Source organism: Gavia stellata, chromosome 5 (genome assembly GCF_030936135.1).
Source record: "Gavia stellata isolate bGavSte3 chromosome 5, bGavSte3.hap2, whole genome shotgun sequence".
NCBI lineage: Eukaryota > Metazoa > Chordata > Aves > Gaviiformes > Gaviidae > Gavia > Gavia stellata.
Genome location: NC_082598.1, coordinates 29,389,028 through 29,406,447, shown reverse-complemented (window position 1 = coordinate 29,406,447; position 17,420 = coordinate 29,389,028). Strand labels below are relative to the sequence as shown.

At 37.3% G+C, this 17,420-nt stretch overlaps 1 protein-coding gene across 3 annotated transcripts in view; it reads left to right on the top strand.

The window, feature by feature from the left end:
- The window catches only part of CORIN (corin, serine peptidase), a 165,716-nt gene that overhangs the window by 14,383 nt on the left and 133,913 nt on the right, over nucleotides 1-17,420 (top strand). For all 3 annotated transcript variants that reach the window (XM_059818118.1, XM_059818119.1, XM_059818117.1), the window contains exons 2-3: nucleotides 2,475-2,619; nucleotides 12,121-12,573. In XM_059818118.1, coding sequence (XP_059674101.1) covers nucleotides 2,475-2,619; nucleotides 12,121-12,573 — 598 coding nt within the window. The remainder of the gene's footprint in view (nucleotides 1-2,474; nucleotides 2,620-12,120; nucleotides 12,574-17,420) is intronic.

Genomic DNA, 17,420 nt, shown 5'->3' with positions numbered 1-17,420 from the left:
ATTTTTAACAGCTTCAGAATGAAGAGGGAATTGAGCTCAACAGTTCCATTTCCTGCGGGAGCACTGTAACCACTGCACTGTTAGAAAGGGCAATTTTATGCCATTTTTCTCTTTTTTTTTTTTGGCTGTGCTTTCAAAAGTAGTTATGGCAGCTGTGTTTTGGGAGATCTCTATTCCTCTGCTATCTGTGCTCAGACCTCCCAAGGGGGTCTAATACAGGCTGTGCAAACCAAGGCTATGGAATTTAGGGAAGCCTGCCATGAGTAGCTGCTAAGCTGCTGTATTCTGGCATGACCAGAAGCAAAACTTCATGCAGACTTTGAAGACTTTAATAGGAAAATGTAGGCAAGTGTGGACTGCAGGAAGTTACATAGTCAAGCAGGGATTGTCTAAATGTCGCTTGGATTTAGATACCTAAAAGTCACCTAAATCCTTATCTGTGTCTGGATATTTGAGGTGTTACTTGCAGGTAAGGGCAGTAATTTAGCTGAGATGGCCGGAAATCTTGGATTGCAGCATTTGCAACTTCTGAATAAGCTGTTGATTAAGAAAAACACTGCTGACAACAAATTAACTCTCTCCAACATTCTTTATATTTCTCTTCTTGTGGGAAGTGGTGATGATCAGATTACAGACCTTGTCAACTCACCCAAGCTGTACCTTTTCAGTAGACAGAGCTACCACTCTTATTATTCTTATGCTGAGCTGGCTGTTTCAGATGTTCAGGTAACTCCACCATCTTTAAGTTGACCATCAACTTACATTCTGCTTGCTAGATAAGCTCAGTAGTAGGATGGTGTTGAGACTGAATCGCTGGAACAGGAAGGAGGTTATCAAGTGAGATACTGCTAGCACCTCGCACCATACTGGTACCGTATGCATTTTCAATGTTACCTGGTCTTTACTTTGAACAGTGGAAGTAGAAAAAAAAGTCATATGGGACATTGCACTCGATGGGTCTCAAGGAGGTCAGATAACATGTGATGCTTAGCAGTATCAGAAAAGGTACATCATACAACTGCACAAATGCAGTTTTCTTAATTTCTACTGTTTGTACAGTGTCTGCAGTGTCTAGTAACCAGGGGTATCAGAAATAGATGATAATTCTAATATTATGAGCAAGAAAAGTTTCCTTACAAATAGTCCTTGTGCCATGCTGGAACAAGAGACATTGCAGAAGGGTGGAAAATCACGCTGTAAATCCTACTTATGCCAATAGTCTTCTCAGTCAAGCTAGTAAAATGGGCAGTGCGGTTGGGGGGGTATAAATCTAGTCTCTGTGCAGCAATTCCTTAAGAAATAGTTCAACTTCTGTTTGTGCCAGTCAGTCTGGTAACCTGTACTTCACAGAAAGGCACTTACAGCAGAGCCAGCCAAAGGGATAACCCACAGAGACTGGCATTTACAAGACTAATAATACATACGTTGTAGATCTCAGTCTCCTGAGATTCTTTGGGGAGAGGCTGTCAGGGTAATGGATGCATTTACACTCTTGTGTCCTGTCACAGCCAACTTCAATGTGATTGGTCTTCCTGACAAAGAGGCTAAATGATTAGTCATCCTTTGGGAAGACATTGTCTGGAATTAATAATCCTATCATCCAATTTCACCTTATCATAGGGAAAATCGTAATTATTTTTAGTCAATTTTGAATAAAGATGTATTAACTTCATAACAGCAGTTTCAATCTTGCTATTAAATATTCATTTGGAATTTTGTTTTTGTTTCTGTTTAAAAAGTATGACATTTTCCCAGTATATGAGATCATAGTCTTAATGGAGTTGTGTTTAAAAATATATGTATTAAATACATGTTCAGGCTTTTGCAGAGGTTTGAATTTTTGTACTTTGTGCAGCTCAACTGAATTCAGAAAATAATCTTTCTGTTTTTCTATATTCCATTTACAGAACAGAAAATATTAGTTGCAAACTCTACAGAATACTGTGATAAGTTATAATTTTGTAAAGTACTTGAAAATGAGAGAGCATTATTGTGCATAATAAGTGGAACAGTCCTTACCATTTCTATTGTCACTTGAAACAAAGATTGTAGTAGTTGCTTGATTCCTTAATGAAAGAAACTTAAGAACATGGAGTTCTTAAATAATTAGCAATGGATTATTTTTAATTATAAAATAAGCTGTATTTAGCCTTATTGCTTAAATTTATTATGTATTTTAGATTTTTTCAAATGAAATGCCTATCCAACTTCTAGTTCATCAGAGATGTTTAGAAATTTCAATGAAGCTGTAAGTCTGTGGCTATTGGGTGAACTAAAATAAATTATATGGATTACACTAGGCTGTCCACCAAAAAGAATGTTTACATACAACTTTTCATTAAGAATCTACAAGCCATTTATAGTATATATTTAAATCATATAGCTGTTCTGTGTAACGGGGAGGACTGCTACTGAAAACATCAGAGTTACTAATTGACAGCAGAATGATAAAACTGTGCTCTTTTGTTTTCCAGGTCTTAGGAACAGATGAGGATAATATGGGGGATGGTTGCTCTCAGAAACTGGCTTCTGCCAAGTTCCTTCGACTTTTGCTTCTAATACTGATTCCATGCATCTGTGCCCTTATCCTTTTGTTGGTGATCCTGCTTACCTTTGTAGGTGAGTGCTAATGGGGTAAATTGACACATTTTTAATTAAGAAGACTAAAACTGAGACTACATTCTCAAGTGCTAATGCAATTGTGGACATTAAAAATGTATCTTAGCACATCTACCTAACAAACTAGTCTACCTAGTGACTTAATAATGTTTGTTGCAGAGAAATAAATATGCTATTTAGATTTATATATTTAAAACATATTTAAGGTACCGAAGAGGAAACCTATTCTGAATTTCTCAAAGTAGATTTCTGAGGAGCACACTATCTTGAGCATTTGGTGTGTAGATGCTTTTCATCAGTCATTTTACAAGTACAGAAAGATATTTATGTTAGAACTTCAGATCACTGTCAGTGGAATGAAATATTTATTCCTTTATTTCACACATTGATGTGCAAATCTGATTTTTATTTTTAGGTGGAAGTTAATTTATAAATAGCCACAAATCTTTCTGAACCGCCTACAAAGTATTACAGTTTAACTAAGAGAAAACGTTTTAATTCTTCTAAATATGTGTCGATGAAGAACCCCAAGTATGTTTTGTGGAAACTTGTTCCAGGTGTATTAGATTTTATAATGGCTTAGTCTGTTAACTCTATGTAACTCTGTAACTCTATGTCTGTTACAGAATTAAAAGGTAATAATTTATTACAAAATTTTTTTGAAAAGCCTTCCCTGTGTTACCTTCAGAGAAGCTGACATATCTTATAATTAAATTGCTTCAACTACAACATGAGAAAGACAGTAATGCTAGGTTAAAGGATTACTTTTTCAGGAAAAAAAAAAAGAAAAAATAATCTGCTTTCAGTACTGAGGGTTTCTGGGATTTTTACTTCTTTTTTTTGTTAGTGAGAATATTTTCTAGTTGACCTTCCTTAATTAAGTACTTCAAAAGCACATCTGTAACAAGTGGGGTAATGTGTGAGGTATATAAGTATAAATCTATTTTCCTATTTTAAACTCCCACCTTCAATATACATCATACAATCAAACAGTTAGCAAGCACAGGAAAAAAACTAAACTCGTCTCAATGGCACCTTCAGCCCTGTCAAAATCAAGACAACTTAAATCTGTTTTCTCAATTCAGTCTGTAAAGGATCTGCAACAAGTTGTTTTAGGCCTGTTCTTTTCATGTAGCTTGAGTTAGGGAAGAAAAATACCCACAGCTAGTGAATGTTATGATTGACAAGTAAGTCTTGGGATGTATCTTTAAACTAAGAACAGTCTGAAGTGGATTAAGATCAAGTAAGTCTGGCAATTAGGAAATATGATGCCATTCAATTTGCTTTCCTTATGTTTAGCATTCCATTTGTATCCTTCATATCCTCTGCCCTAGATTTTCATTCTTTGGTGAGAAAGCAGATAAAAAAGCAGGTGTATTTACGTCAGCTCTACTCAATCTCTTCCTCTGAGGCATGTATTGACATAACACTCATTAAAATGTATGAAATCCTCTGGGGAAATGGGACCTGTTCCGATCCTACTTACATAGCAAAAATCAGGACTATGTCCTCTTAAGTCAATGTAATTACTGTAGGGTGAAGAACTGAAAAGTTGGTATGGGTGGAAGGGGACAGGTAGAGCAGTACAGTTATATTGTAGTAACAGAGAATATCCTACTCGAGGTGTGTCATGGGGGCTTGTTTTCAGAATGTCATTAATCAACCTTTCAAAAATTATTTACCATCACAGTATTCAAGATGCAAAGCTGTTGAAAAAGTTATTGTGTTAGAACTGTGTACAAAGAAAGGACAAAGCAAATTATCACTAGAGATACACATTATTTTGACTAAAGATACAAGAGACTTTTATGTTTCATAGAAGAAAATATCAAGCTGAGTTGTTTAGCTTTGATTTCTCTTAAGTACTTATACTTGGCTCTGCATACTCTTCTGTCTCTCACCAGGAGTATAGCATGCTTGTCAACCTGTAGAAGAAAACTTTGTAATGAATGACTGTTGTTTCACTCATTGAGGTAGAGGCAGTACCAGCTGCTATGAAGGAAGACTGCCTTTAGACATGACCATAATAATTTGTTGATTGCCTGTATTGCATTAGAGGACAGGAGGGCTTAGGAATGGTGCTTGTTGAAGACCTAACATGCAACACCTTGACAGTGAAGACCTAACTCAGCAATTTAAATTTGAAGGGGGGGAGAAAAGGCTAGATTATACATGACTGAAATTACTGATATCTTACAATTTCATCTGACCCCTACAGACATCAAGAGCCTTCTAATAAGACTGGTCCATAATTTTTTTCTGGGGATTATAGTTAGTATAGTATAGTAAATTTTCATTACTTTCCAGAAAAACAAACAATAACGGAATCCATGGTTTGAATAGCTAAATCTTTCTCTAATACGGAGAGACATAAGATCACCTTCAACTTGTGTTAGAATCTGTAGTCTATGTCCCATTTTGCTTACACTGAAAAAAAATCCTTAAGTAATGAATAGTATGCAAACATTACAAAGGTGAAAATTAGCATGTTTGTAAGAATGAAAAACCGCTGGCATTTTCATTCTTTTCCTTGCAGAGAGGAAGTGTTCTAAACCACTTGAAACATTGTTTTTAAAAAGTCCTTCATGGCTGATGAGCATTATACCAAATTAAAATTTTTTTTTATGGTACCATAATTGCTTACCATTGCAGTTATTTATCTGGGAAAGCAAACTGTTTTACAGTTCCATAAAGGAAAATCAATTATATTTATTTTATAGTGATAAATGCATTCCATGGTAGATGTCCCATTCCTCCCATTCCTTCACATCAGTATCCTCAACTCATACTTATGTGGTCTTCCGCCACCTCCTGTTAACAGCCATCCACAACTAAAGCTTTCTCTTACTGTTTTCTGTAGAATTCAGAACAAGTCTTGTGACACACATAAAGAATGGTTTCATGTATATCAGACTTTTATAGTCCAGATGTAATTTTGGGGCATATGGTCACACTGCAGGACCACATCAAATAAGGCTGCCTCTCAGGCAAGCAGCATACCCTCTTAATTATGCACAATGTTAGGCATTCATGCATTTTGCAAAATAGTATTTTAAAAATCTGTTGGTCTGTCAACACTGGTGGGAATGAGGATTACTATTAAAGTTTCTAAGATGAACTGTTGACTATGGATATGTAAATAATTGAGGTTTTGGTTCTCTCACCATCCTTACATTATCAGCATGCAGTGTTTATATTTTGGCTCTGACATGTATTTTGAGATTAATTTTGGTTCTCAGTGAGAATTATTACAAGTGTTTAGCATTTTCATCTTACTGTCCTTAAAAACAAAGCTCACTCTAATAGTCGCATTTTTATTATCCTTGTATAAGTATGAACCAGCCTGGGCGGTTTTCAAATCAATCTGTTGTTCGAGAAATCTGTAGCAAGATTCTGTCTACCTAAGAGATGCTGTCAATGTTCTTGCATGTCACTGGTTGAACAATGATCTTTACTATTATGTTATCTGTGAGGCCTGTATATTCTCCTTTCCCTTCCCCTCCTGAGAACACAGAAGGAGCTGTGTCTCCTTCACAGAATAAACATCAGGAAAAGTACATTATAGTAAAGCTGCTAGGCTTAGCTTTGTGGCTGTTGGATTTTCCACGTTTCATAAGGTAACATGCATATGTCAAGACTCCTGTATCAATTTGGGAACCCAACTGTACTGGCCTGTAAGGAACTTTTTGCCAAATAGAGGAAGTTAAAGTTGCAGGGAGTTGTAGTTATGTTCTAGAGTAAACGGATCTTGATCCCTGAATCATTTGGAGATGCTGGTAGTTCTCCAAGTGATGTCGAGCCTCAAGGCATGACGCCCTCAAACTCTAAAGTGACTAGCAGCATGGAGATCCAAAAGTTGTAATTGTGAAAGCAACATGAAAGATAAACAATTCTGTTGTCAATCAATGGCAATATTTGCTGTAACGCAGGTGTCTAAATTTAGGAGTTTAACACTAACATAAATAAACCATTTGGTCCTGGGAGTTTTTCGGATGGAAGATAGTAATTATCAGCTAAATGATCTGCCACTTCTTTAATTTGATCTTGCCAACACAGCGATATTATGGGGAATGTCCAAAGGAGTGTATCCCAGGGTAGCCTGTATTTCACCCATCTGTAAGAACTAATGTAGTCTAGCAAGCCTTCTTTACTGATACACTTGGAATGTTGGAAAAAAGAAAAGAGATGCTGTGAATACAGCTCCAGGTCAGAATGTCTGCTATGAGACATTACTGAGGTCAGTGGGGAATCGTTCTTGTGATCTAGAGAATAATAATGAAAGTCTGGCAGTCCACCCAGCACAGATGGACAGAAGGTCACAGGGACTGAAGCATGGATTCTGGTGTGGCATAATTGATTCCCAAGGAGCCCATGGAGCTTTATTCATTAGCCAGTGCAAAGTGAATGTTTAACACAGGCACAGAGTTCAGGATTGGTTTCTGAATTGCAATAGAGCCATTATGTGTATGTTACATTTCATTTCTTAGGTTAAGAAAAGCTTTATAAATAAAAAATTTCTGGTTACATGACACATCTTGCTAAAGAGACAGGAAAAAAGGACACCAGGTAAAATTTTCTGTTAGACCACAGTGTTATGACTGTAACTGGGAACTTTCAGGCAACAACAGCTGGTAATATGAAAGGTAGCTACTGTCTTCCCCTCCAGCCCTTTCGTATGATCCTGATATTTTTGCTGAGACTTTGTTGCTGGAAAGCCAGAAGTTGATGAAAGAGAAAATCTCTCCTTTCTGCACAGGACCTTAGGAGCCCAGCTTCATTCTGCAGCTTCTTTAAAAGATGCCTTCCACAAAGTCTATTTCGAGTTCCGTTTTATGTGGGTACTGATCCATTATTTGCATGTCACCTGTTAAGTTGCAAAAAAAGAAAAAAAAAAAAATTACAGCTGACCTCCTTTTTGTCCCCTTGGGCAGCTGGTAAGCAGTTTAAGGTAATGTCATTACTTGACAGGACAAGTAGGATAAAGTCTATTACTGCAGCTCAACTGATGTGCAATGGTTTGGTACACTATGGGACCTCCATATTATCAGTGATGTGCCCATTTCTTCAGAGTGCAGAGTCATAGGGACAGACCCAGCAGAAGAAATCTCTGGGTATGTACTGGCTAGTTACAGTAGTGAACCAGTGTTTTATTCCATGTGTAACTGCCTCATCCATTACACATACTTTGGTAGGCTGCTTTGCTCTGTTTCATTAGCTTTTTAAACAAACTTGGTCTTTGTGAGATTTCCTACTGTGAACTGCTAGAAATCATCCACAGTATATACTGCCAAAATCTCAATTTAATCGCCTGAACAGTGTTACTATTTCTTAGACCTCATAACTGTCCATTTCAGATCTTTATTGGGGAACTGATGTTTTATTTAGTGAACAGCAACTGGAAAATGATGAGTAAAACTGCTGGCAAAGCATTGCTTTGAACTGAATGAGCTTGGTGCCAGTTCCTCATTTTTGTACCAAACACAACGAAGGCCAGCATGCTGTATATTTCTGTCATCTGGACATGTCCAGCTGTAGCTGGAGACACAAATCCAAAATGGTTACAGCTATTTCTCAACTAATTAACAATCTGGCTTATGATTTACTGTCTATAGCTCTATGATTTACTGTCTACAGGTCTGTATGAACTCATATCTGAAGAATAGTTGGATATAGTGTGCATGTATACATGAATAGAATGCATGTTCTTTATGTGTTGTATGGCTGTTAGCAGACATTGATAGAGAGTAATTCAGTTCTCATTACTGAATAGATTCTTAGGTATCTTAAATTTAAATAGTCCCTTCAGGGCTTTTGATGCTATAAAAAATAGCTGGTAAGCTTGATTTAAGATTGAAGATATACAGTAGTATTTTTAGGGGGGAAAAGGATAAGAATCAAAGCAAATGGGAGCCTAACTTAGAGAGTGGACTCTCTAGCCTGGAATTAAGTGCGTGAATTCCCTACTGTGCATTGGGAAGATGAGAGAATGGGAGGAAAATGGGGGAGAACAAGGTGACTCAGGAAGGTGATCCAAAACCCTCACATACTAAGTGGAAACAGAGTTGTCATCTAGAGCTAGCCAGTGGGGAATGCCGAACAGAGGTCTATGCCGACCTTTCTCAAGGCCATGTGCACCAGAGCCTAGGCTCATGTTATTTTGTCAGAAAAAAATCTGTTAAAAAGAATTTTAATACTACTCGTTGTCAGCTGAGATGATACAATTGGGAAGGCCTTTTGTGTAGTAGAGGTTCATTGCGTGGTACACGTGTCAAGAAGAGAAGGGGAGTTGTTATCACTAGGAAACTGTGAAAATAGAACAAAAATGCTGTTGTTGGAAAGATGGGTTAAAGCAGCAAACAAGTATTTGGGGATCTCAGTGAAAGAAGTAAATGACCTTATGGATAGTGATAGGCGTAGCTATTATTTGTAGTTCCAGAAAAAGAATGAAATAAGGCTGAGTGAGGACATGATAGAATCCAGTGGGTAACTTCAATATTTTCCTTAACAGTATTTGTTGGTCCACTGTATTAAACCAAAAGGTTTTTCTAAACTTCTTTCAGGAGTTTACCTGTCTTGTAATGTATTGCCTTCTATTCTGCTGAGTGATATATAAATAAGTAATAATTTTTACGTTAATTTTAAATCATTATTCATAGCTCTTTTGGACCAATGTTTTCCAGGCTTTTTCTATTTTTGTGTTGAGTGGAGGAGAAGAGAGGGGCCTAGGGAGGAGGAGGGAGAATGTGAAAAAAAATCCCCTCAGCTATTCTTGAGTTATGGAAAAAAATTACGAACTTTTCCAAAGGACAAAAAAGAGCTCATTTTAACTTTTTGAAAACTACAGAAAAAAATACTGAAGTTTGAAACATGAAACAAAGTAGGTTTCTGAATCATAGCAATTCAAAGCTTTATTTGGAATCAAAGCATCCAAGTAAAGCTACATATTAGTGCGCACAATTTCTGAGCATGATCAGTAACAATTCCTTAGACTTTAGCAAATCATATTACTACTGGTCCCTATTTGTGAAACCAGAGCACATTCGTTCTTCCTGTTTGGCCTGACCTGAGGGCTCAAGCAAAAAAAAAATTGCTGCTGAAATCATTAGGGGGTGGGAGATTTTTAGTTGCTTCTGTATAATGCACACAGTAAATTCCTCCAAATCCAAATGAATTATGAACATTTGCTGGTGGAAAACCAGAAATCTTAACATGTATATATATAAAGTTCCCCTGGGTTCTTCTAGTAGAAGTTAGACACAAAGATTTACTCACAGTTAGTGACACTGGAGCCAAAACAACCCAGGCTAGATAAATGAGGATATGGTAAATCTCAAATGGTAACTGTTTCATTGGACCATTTTATTTCAGGAACCTTACAAGTTTTTCTTGCTGGTTCCAGTTGCTATTGTTAAATGTTACTCGGTGAAAAAGAACATGCTAAATTGAGCCTTCTCAGCTATTCTAGTTCTCTTTTCTTCTTACATATAAAGCTTTCCAACCCAAAGTCACTTCAGACTGTAACTGGAAGTTGGGTTTTTCTGGCATTGTTTGTTATTTGTAGCTGTGATTAATAACAATTTCCTTCTGCCCAGTCCTTGAATTTCAGACCAGTCAACTGATTTAGTCTAGCTGCAGAGTGCATGAAAGGGTGAGAAGAGGGATTCAGTAACAGCAGTGGGAAGGGGCTCAGGATACCCGAGTGGGTACGGGCTGCGCGTGGTGCCTGGAGTTAGCAGAGCAGTGGGTTTGGCTAGGGAGAGAGCCTGGAGTGGTGGCATGTGAACGATGCCTGGCTGAGAGGTGATCATGTGACTGACTAGCCATTTTGGCAAACGCAATAACCAAACTGAAAACGAGGTTCAGGAGAGATGGTGGTGGGTGTTGTGTGGACTCAAGAGTCATCTGTACCAAGCAGCTATGAAGGATCAAATCGATATGAAAGCCTAGGAAAAAAGGATTTATACATCAGAGTGGGAAGAAAAAATCTGTGTGATTTGCCTTGATTTCAGAGGGTTTGCAGAGAACAGCAGGAGGTGAATTCTTGCTAATGCACTTCAGGTGTGACCATCTCTTTGGCTTGAGGGCCTGTAGCTAGCAGTAAGGATGAGAGAGAAGAAAAGGAGCTGAAAGGATAAGCAGAAAACTCTCTTCTTTCCACATGGAGCCCAGCTGGAGGAAGCCATGTTTTAGGGCTTTTCTTTGGATTTTGGCTAAGGAAACGCTGTTGTATTTGTGTCCCATCATTGAAAGGACAAATACTCTTCACTCCCTTGTTTTTACTTTATTGTCTTGAAACAATGTGAGAGGAGTGCTTAAATACCACTGTTAGGAGCAGACAACAAGCAAAGCTATTAAAATTATCAATTGTTGCCAGGGTATTTAAAAACAGTTGGGAGATTTTATGTTTTGAGGGATTCCTTTTAATTATTTGTAAGCAAGTCTAGCTGAACTGTGTTTATTATGATTGTTAAACTCTTTTACATGACTAGCTAGTAGCAAAAATTGCTTTTGGTATTTACCAAAAATTTCTTACATTGTGATAGAGAGTGGTGCTTCTCTTCTAGCATTAAATATGACTCTAATATATTTGGTTAAAAAATTTGAGTTGGTATTTGTAGTTTTTGTTATAGATAGCTAAGTTATATGTTCTATGTATGTTTGAGATGCCTTCTTTATTGTTTGGATTAATTTAAACATTTCAGTAATAGTCACAGGTTAAAAATAGATTCTCTTACTATTTAGTTTGAATTCCCTGATGCTTATGGGATGCATCTTCTTAGTGTTATGCAGCTGTTTTGATTTGTGAACTATAATTACTTGCAACTGTTCAACACATACAACTAAGCAAAGTCTGAGTTTCTCTACGATACAATAAATGAACAAAAAAATAAATATAGCAAGTGTCTAAAATTTTGGATACAACTATATATTTAAAATCCAGTATCAGAGAAGAATAACAAAGAACTTGTGGACCTATATTTAGCACTGGTAGTTAAATTATGTAGAGAAAAACAATACCTCTTTCCATTTTAAAAGTAAGTGTATTGGTTCCCTTGAAGCTTCAGAATTAGCTTTCTGAAGATGGTGGTACTATGAAAACAAGAGATGATGCAATTTAAAAAGAGAAAAAAATAGCATTGCCAATCTTGTTAACACTATGATAGAATGAGTGCATATTGGAGCTCCCTGAAATTACACTCTATAAACATGTAAGAGTTCCGTGACCTACTACAAGTAAGATTAAAACATTTTTAGTTCATGGAAGTGTTTATTTGTTTCTCTATTTATCCTACAGTAGTCATAGCTTTTGTTTTGATGTGCTACTATTATTTTGTTGCTACATGCAATTCTTCACTTTAGTTCTCTTTAATTTTAACTTTCAAATAAATACTACTTTTTAAATCTGTGCCATTATATTTATTATTAACCTTCCTAAACAAATTGGTAACACTTGTCCTTTCAGGTGGTGGTAATTTCAGTGCTTTTTTTCCTTTCTTCCAGGGGTGTTAGAAAAAACATGCTTTTATTCAAATGGAAGTGAGGTTCTCACAGTTAACGGTGACACTGAAAAATCTGATGTTCTTTTGTCAAACATGGTTGAAAACAGTTCCAAGGCTGATCCCACAATGGATCTCAGCACACGGGCCTCTTCCTGGACCACCATGCCTTTGTCCCACGTTGACCAAATGAACAAGAACTCAAATATATTTAGAGAGACTTTCCAGGAAAATTCATTTGCTCTCACAACTCAAGCCACAGTGCTCAATCACCATCCTACATATGATGCTGCTTTGGCAGAGGGCTCTGAAGACAGCACCCAGCTGTTTGCCACTGCAGAGGAGGCGACTTTGTGGTCTACAGAAGCATCCTTTAACAACACAGGGAGGATGACCACTCTGCCAGTATTAAGTCCTACCCGTCCATCTGTGTCACAAAAAATGGATCAGAAAAAAAGTAAGTTTACATTTCATTTGGCTCCATAATTCTGACTCAAATAGTACAGAACATACTGTTGGCGCGCTTCCTGATGTGTTCCCATGAGGTCTGAGGAATGTGTCCCTTTTGATAATTTATTTCATTGTGCACGTTCCATGTTGCAAGCAACTGGTTTCTTATCAGAACATTTGATCAACCCCATTGAGGAAGATGCAGTAAATTCTTTCAGGTATGAATGCTTACAGTACATTCTTCAACTGGTGATAATCGTGCATGTTTATCAAGGCTGAAAAAGTTATTGCAGACCGTATTCAGTTTGTAGATTGAATTTTCTGTTTCTTTAAAATTATATATGTGGCAAGTACCTTCCTGAACTTTGGAGGTAATTACAGTTACAACTTTTTCTATGTTAATGGATACATTCTTCTCTAATTTGAAGCAGTTTCTCTATGTAGCAACGAAGTTCCAGTGACATTTCTGAGGACTATAATCAAAATGTCTAGAGAGAATAATAACAATTAACTGTGTTAAGTTTTGGATTTTTCTGGTTTGACGATGAAAGTAGGTGCATTAAATTAGTGCCATCGTAATTTTATTGATTCATCATGTCAGTGGTAGTGAAAGGTTCCCTGATACTGTTTTGCTAACAACTGAAACACTAAGGTACCATATTTCTCTTGAACTGCATATCATTCCTTTGCTCTTGATCCCACCAGAGCACAAGGCAAAACTTATTCCAGGTCATAGAGAGATGTGAAATAGATGAAAGGAGGTAGTCAGTGACCTTAAAGTGGCATACTCTATTAAATGTATTTTTGAATTTTCTATAAAATGAAAATGAAGAGATGGTATCTGACAGTGGTGATCACTTCTGAAAGGCCACTGAATTACATGTTATTTTGAGGAGCAGGTCTGTGTGTCACTCCTCTGTTGGATTCTGTGCTCAGTTAAGTTTTAAGAGCTGATATTAGTTACCTGAAATTTTTTGCTCTGCTGGTTTTTTTAAGCATTCTCCCTTCAGGAATTTGTCCTCGCCCCTCCATCATCAAATAGGCAGACAGAAGTTGGGAAACAGCTTTGTTATGTCTTTTTCTTGTTCTTTCTGGAGTGAAGTAAAAGTAGGAGAAACCTTTGAATAAGACTTTCTTTTTTTAAAACCAGGTACACAGAAGAGATTCCTTTTGAGGGCATTTCAGTGATAGCTTATTTTCTCACTCATAAGTTGTTTTGAAAGCTAATTTACTGTGAATCAATGATTTGTCAGTATCTTCTTCTGTTCCCTAGACTGTAGTGACTCCACAGGCCATTTGAATCGTGCAGGCTTTCTGTAGGTTCTGTCTGCTAAATGATTTTTCTTAAACAGATTTATCTCTTATTTTCTCCCCCAAACTCAGAACAAATGTATATAAATGCACACTTGTATCCTATTAGTGATTCATTTATTTACCTCTTTTGCTAACTTGGATAGTTATCACTGTGCAGAGGAACAGCATAGAAGCATAGTGTGCTACACTGCAGGTACTTCCAACCCATAGGATTTTCCATAATTACTGTAGCAAAGGACACCTCAAAGTTAGTGGCCTGATGATTAATGTTGAGCAAAGCTGTAGGAAAATATACTGCCTGTGTTCTTAAGTAGGTCTTCTTTGATGTGTTGTGGGGTCTAACTGTTCCTATTCTAGAAGATGGTGTCTTTGCATTGCAGTCTTAGTAACTGGGTAGATACAGTATAGATATATTGTGTAAGATTCTGTGTTTGTATTCATCTGCCTAATCATTGTATTTGCGATATCTGTATTTCCTGAAATTCCAGGTGAAACTATAAAACTTTTTTCCCATTTCTTGTATGTTGGAATGAACTCTTTTGAGATGGTTATAATATGCGTATGTGTGTGTAAGGGAGGTGATATCTTTCCCTCCTAAGATGTTGACACAGTCACTACAGTGGCTCAGGACAACCTTAGGTCTGGATTTCTAAACTTTCAAATATTTGGGGTTTGGTATTATAAAGAAAGGCACTTGTAGCCTATGAAGAAATTTGTAAGTATGCGCTCTATTCTGGTAAGTGCAGTTCATTCCAACAGCAGTATGACTGTGTATATTCAGTAGGCATGACTACTTGGGATTCTACTGTAAGGTAGTTTCTTCTGTGTAAAGTGAAGAGGACAAAAGATTTTCAAAGACAAATTTGGAATACCACAGGTTTCTCTAAAAAATGAAAACAACAACAAAAAAACCCCATCCCAAACAGATACTTCAAGTTAGGCTTTTCGCCCCCTGTCAGATACATCAGGAGGTAGTATGTTACTAATCGATGACCTGTCAGTCATTGATTCCACTTTCAAGTGCTTTGCTTATCTGTATTTATGTGGATGTTGCCTTAATTCTGTGTGTAGATACATAAAAAATGTATCTATATTTTGGGGATCCAGAAGAATTTCATCTCCGAATAACTATGTGTTCCCATGGCTGTCCAAGGCATGGAGGACTAGAAAGCAGAGGATTTTGATGAGTACACAGGGCTCCTCACTACCTCGCTTGTCCTGGCCTTTGCAAATCAACTCCTTACACTCGTCCTCAGTCTCTTTGATCTCTCCTTTCCCACTAAGCTTTGCTTCTTGGAGAGAACTCTAAGGTAACAGGGAACATGGTCTGGTGTCCACAGGAAGTTCTTATGTATTCTGATATGGAGGGAGATGGGGAATAATTGGGAGATGAGATATAAGTAAGTTTTGGAATAGTGAGAGTGGAAAAAAGGATTTTTTGGGACAAACAACGACCACATGGGAATGGTGGTAGTAGATCAAATTAAGTCTCTCTTGCTTAGTGTCTGGATCCAACTGCAACCATTAGCACATGCCTAAAGAAGAATAAACTAGGGCTAGTATACAGAGGCATGTCAACATTGTATGGTAGCAGATTCCACAGAACTGCAGTGAGTTCTGATGAGCATTCTCCCATGAATTTATGTAATCACTTTTGCACCCATGTAAAATGGAGGTTTGAGCTTTTTAGGCATACCTTACAAGGAAATAAATCTCTAAATGAAGTGTGAGGCTGATGTTCCATCATCACCAATGCACACTAGCAGATCATCCATCAGTACAAGTTTCATCTGGTTCGAATGTGGGCAGGTGAATGCATTTCTGTTGATTTAGCAAGCATGAATAACTTGGACTTTATGCTGGTTTTATGCAGGGTGCTAAAAGACAAACGATATGTCATACAACATAGAGACTGCCAGTGCAAAACAAACCATACAAGATTCTCTGAACACATTTGAACTGGCATTCACGTGGCTGTAATGTTTTTGGTCTGGTGTTAGTATCCCTAGCACTGGATTTGCTTTACTGGTGAACCACAGCTTCGATAAAAGACGTTAGAACACATTAATAAGAGAAATGATAAACATTGTGATCATATGGTATTCACTCAAGACTTTAAAATAACACAAGACAGACATTGCTGAGTTACTAACTGGAGAGGAATGAAATTTGGCACATATGACATCAATTATTTAAAAAGTCCTTGGAGCAGAAGGAAGTTCTTTGGCAGAAATTCTAGTAAAGAATAGATTAGTGGGTAAATGGAAATGCGTGATATAATAAGGAAGAGATGAAGAAGTTTATTTTCATTTTACAAGGGGAAGTAATGCCTCAAAGTCTATTAGAAAGTTCTTTGAAGGAGTCAGTGAAAATGCTGTTTAATACAACATACTTGGCTTTTCAAAATGCTGTTACCAAGAGACTTCACTGAGAAGTCTTAAAGAGACTCTTCTCAGAGACTAATTGCTCATTAAAAGACAGAAGGAAAAATAAGAATGAATGGTTAGGCTCCACAGTGAAGAAGATTACTGATGGAGTCTTACAGGGTTTTCTGATCTGGGAAAGCAGTGATTAGTCAAGTAACAACATTTCTGCTAATACAGAATTATCTGTCTAAAATGAATAGCTGGGAATCACATAAAGGTCTCATAGTGGAGAGAGTGACTGATAAAATGTTTAGATGACTTTGTGCCAATAGGTGCAAAAGAATGCTGGAGAGTGGGGAACAACCCTAACTTTATGTAATACAATGCTGGACTCTCAGCTAGCTTTGCCACAAAAAAAAAAAAAGACCTGACAGTTTGCTGCAGACAGCATTCTGGCTCCATGATTGTCAAGAAGGCAAACAGGGTGTTAGGTATTGTCATGAAGTCTATAAAGAACAAACCAGAAAATCTCATTACACTAGTGTATAAGTTCAGAAAGATAATAGTAGAATTGGAAAAGGCAAATAGCATGCAACAAGACCAGTAGAGACATGGAATGGCTTAGATGTGAGGAGGCACTAAATTAGGAGGAAGGCACTGTTTTCCTCCTGGAAAACAGCTGGCTGAGTAGTAAGTATGTGGCTGTGGTAGATAGCCGTACCATTTCGAGTGTCCTGGAGAAATAGAACAGGGAACAGTTACTCACTGTTTTTCATTGCATCAGTAGGTGCCTTTTTTTTTTTTTTTTTTTGCTATCAGACAGTAAGTTAAAACAAAAAAAGGAGACATACATGGCACTCATTGCCACAGGATGATGAGAAAACCAGGAAGCATGAAAATGCTTGGAGAACTTCATGAGGGGTTGGTCTGTTGGGGGCTTTTAAACACAGTAGTCCATTTGCAACCTCTGACTTGTGGAGGCTCAAGATTTGAGGTTGCCAGAAGTTGTTGTTATATTCCGAGGTGGTTGTTCCTTATATTTGCCCTAAATGCTTAGAATTTTTCTTGAACATATAATGCTGGCACCTGCCAAAGGCCAGCATCTGAGTTAAATGTATCCTGTGTTAACTCTCTGTTGGAAAGCATGTGAAGGAATAAGTTTTTCCTGTTGAGG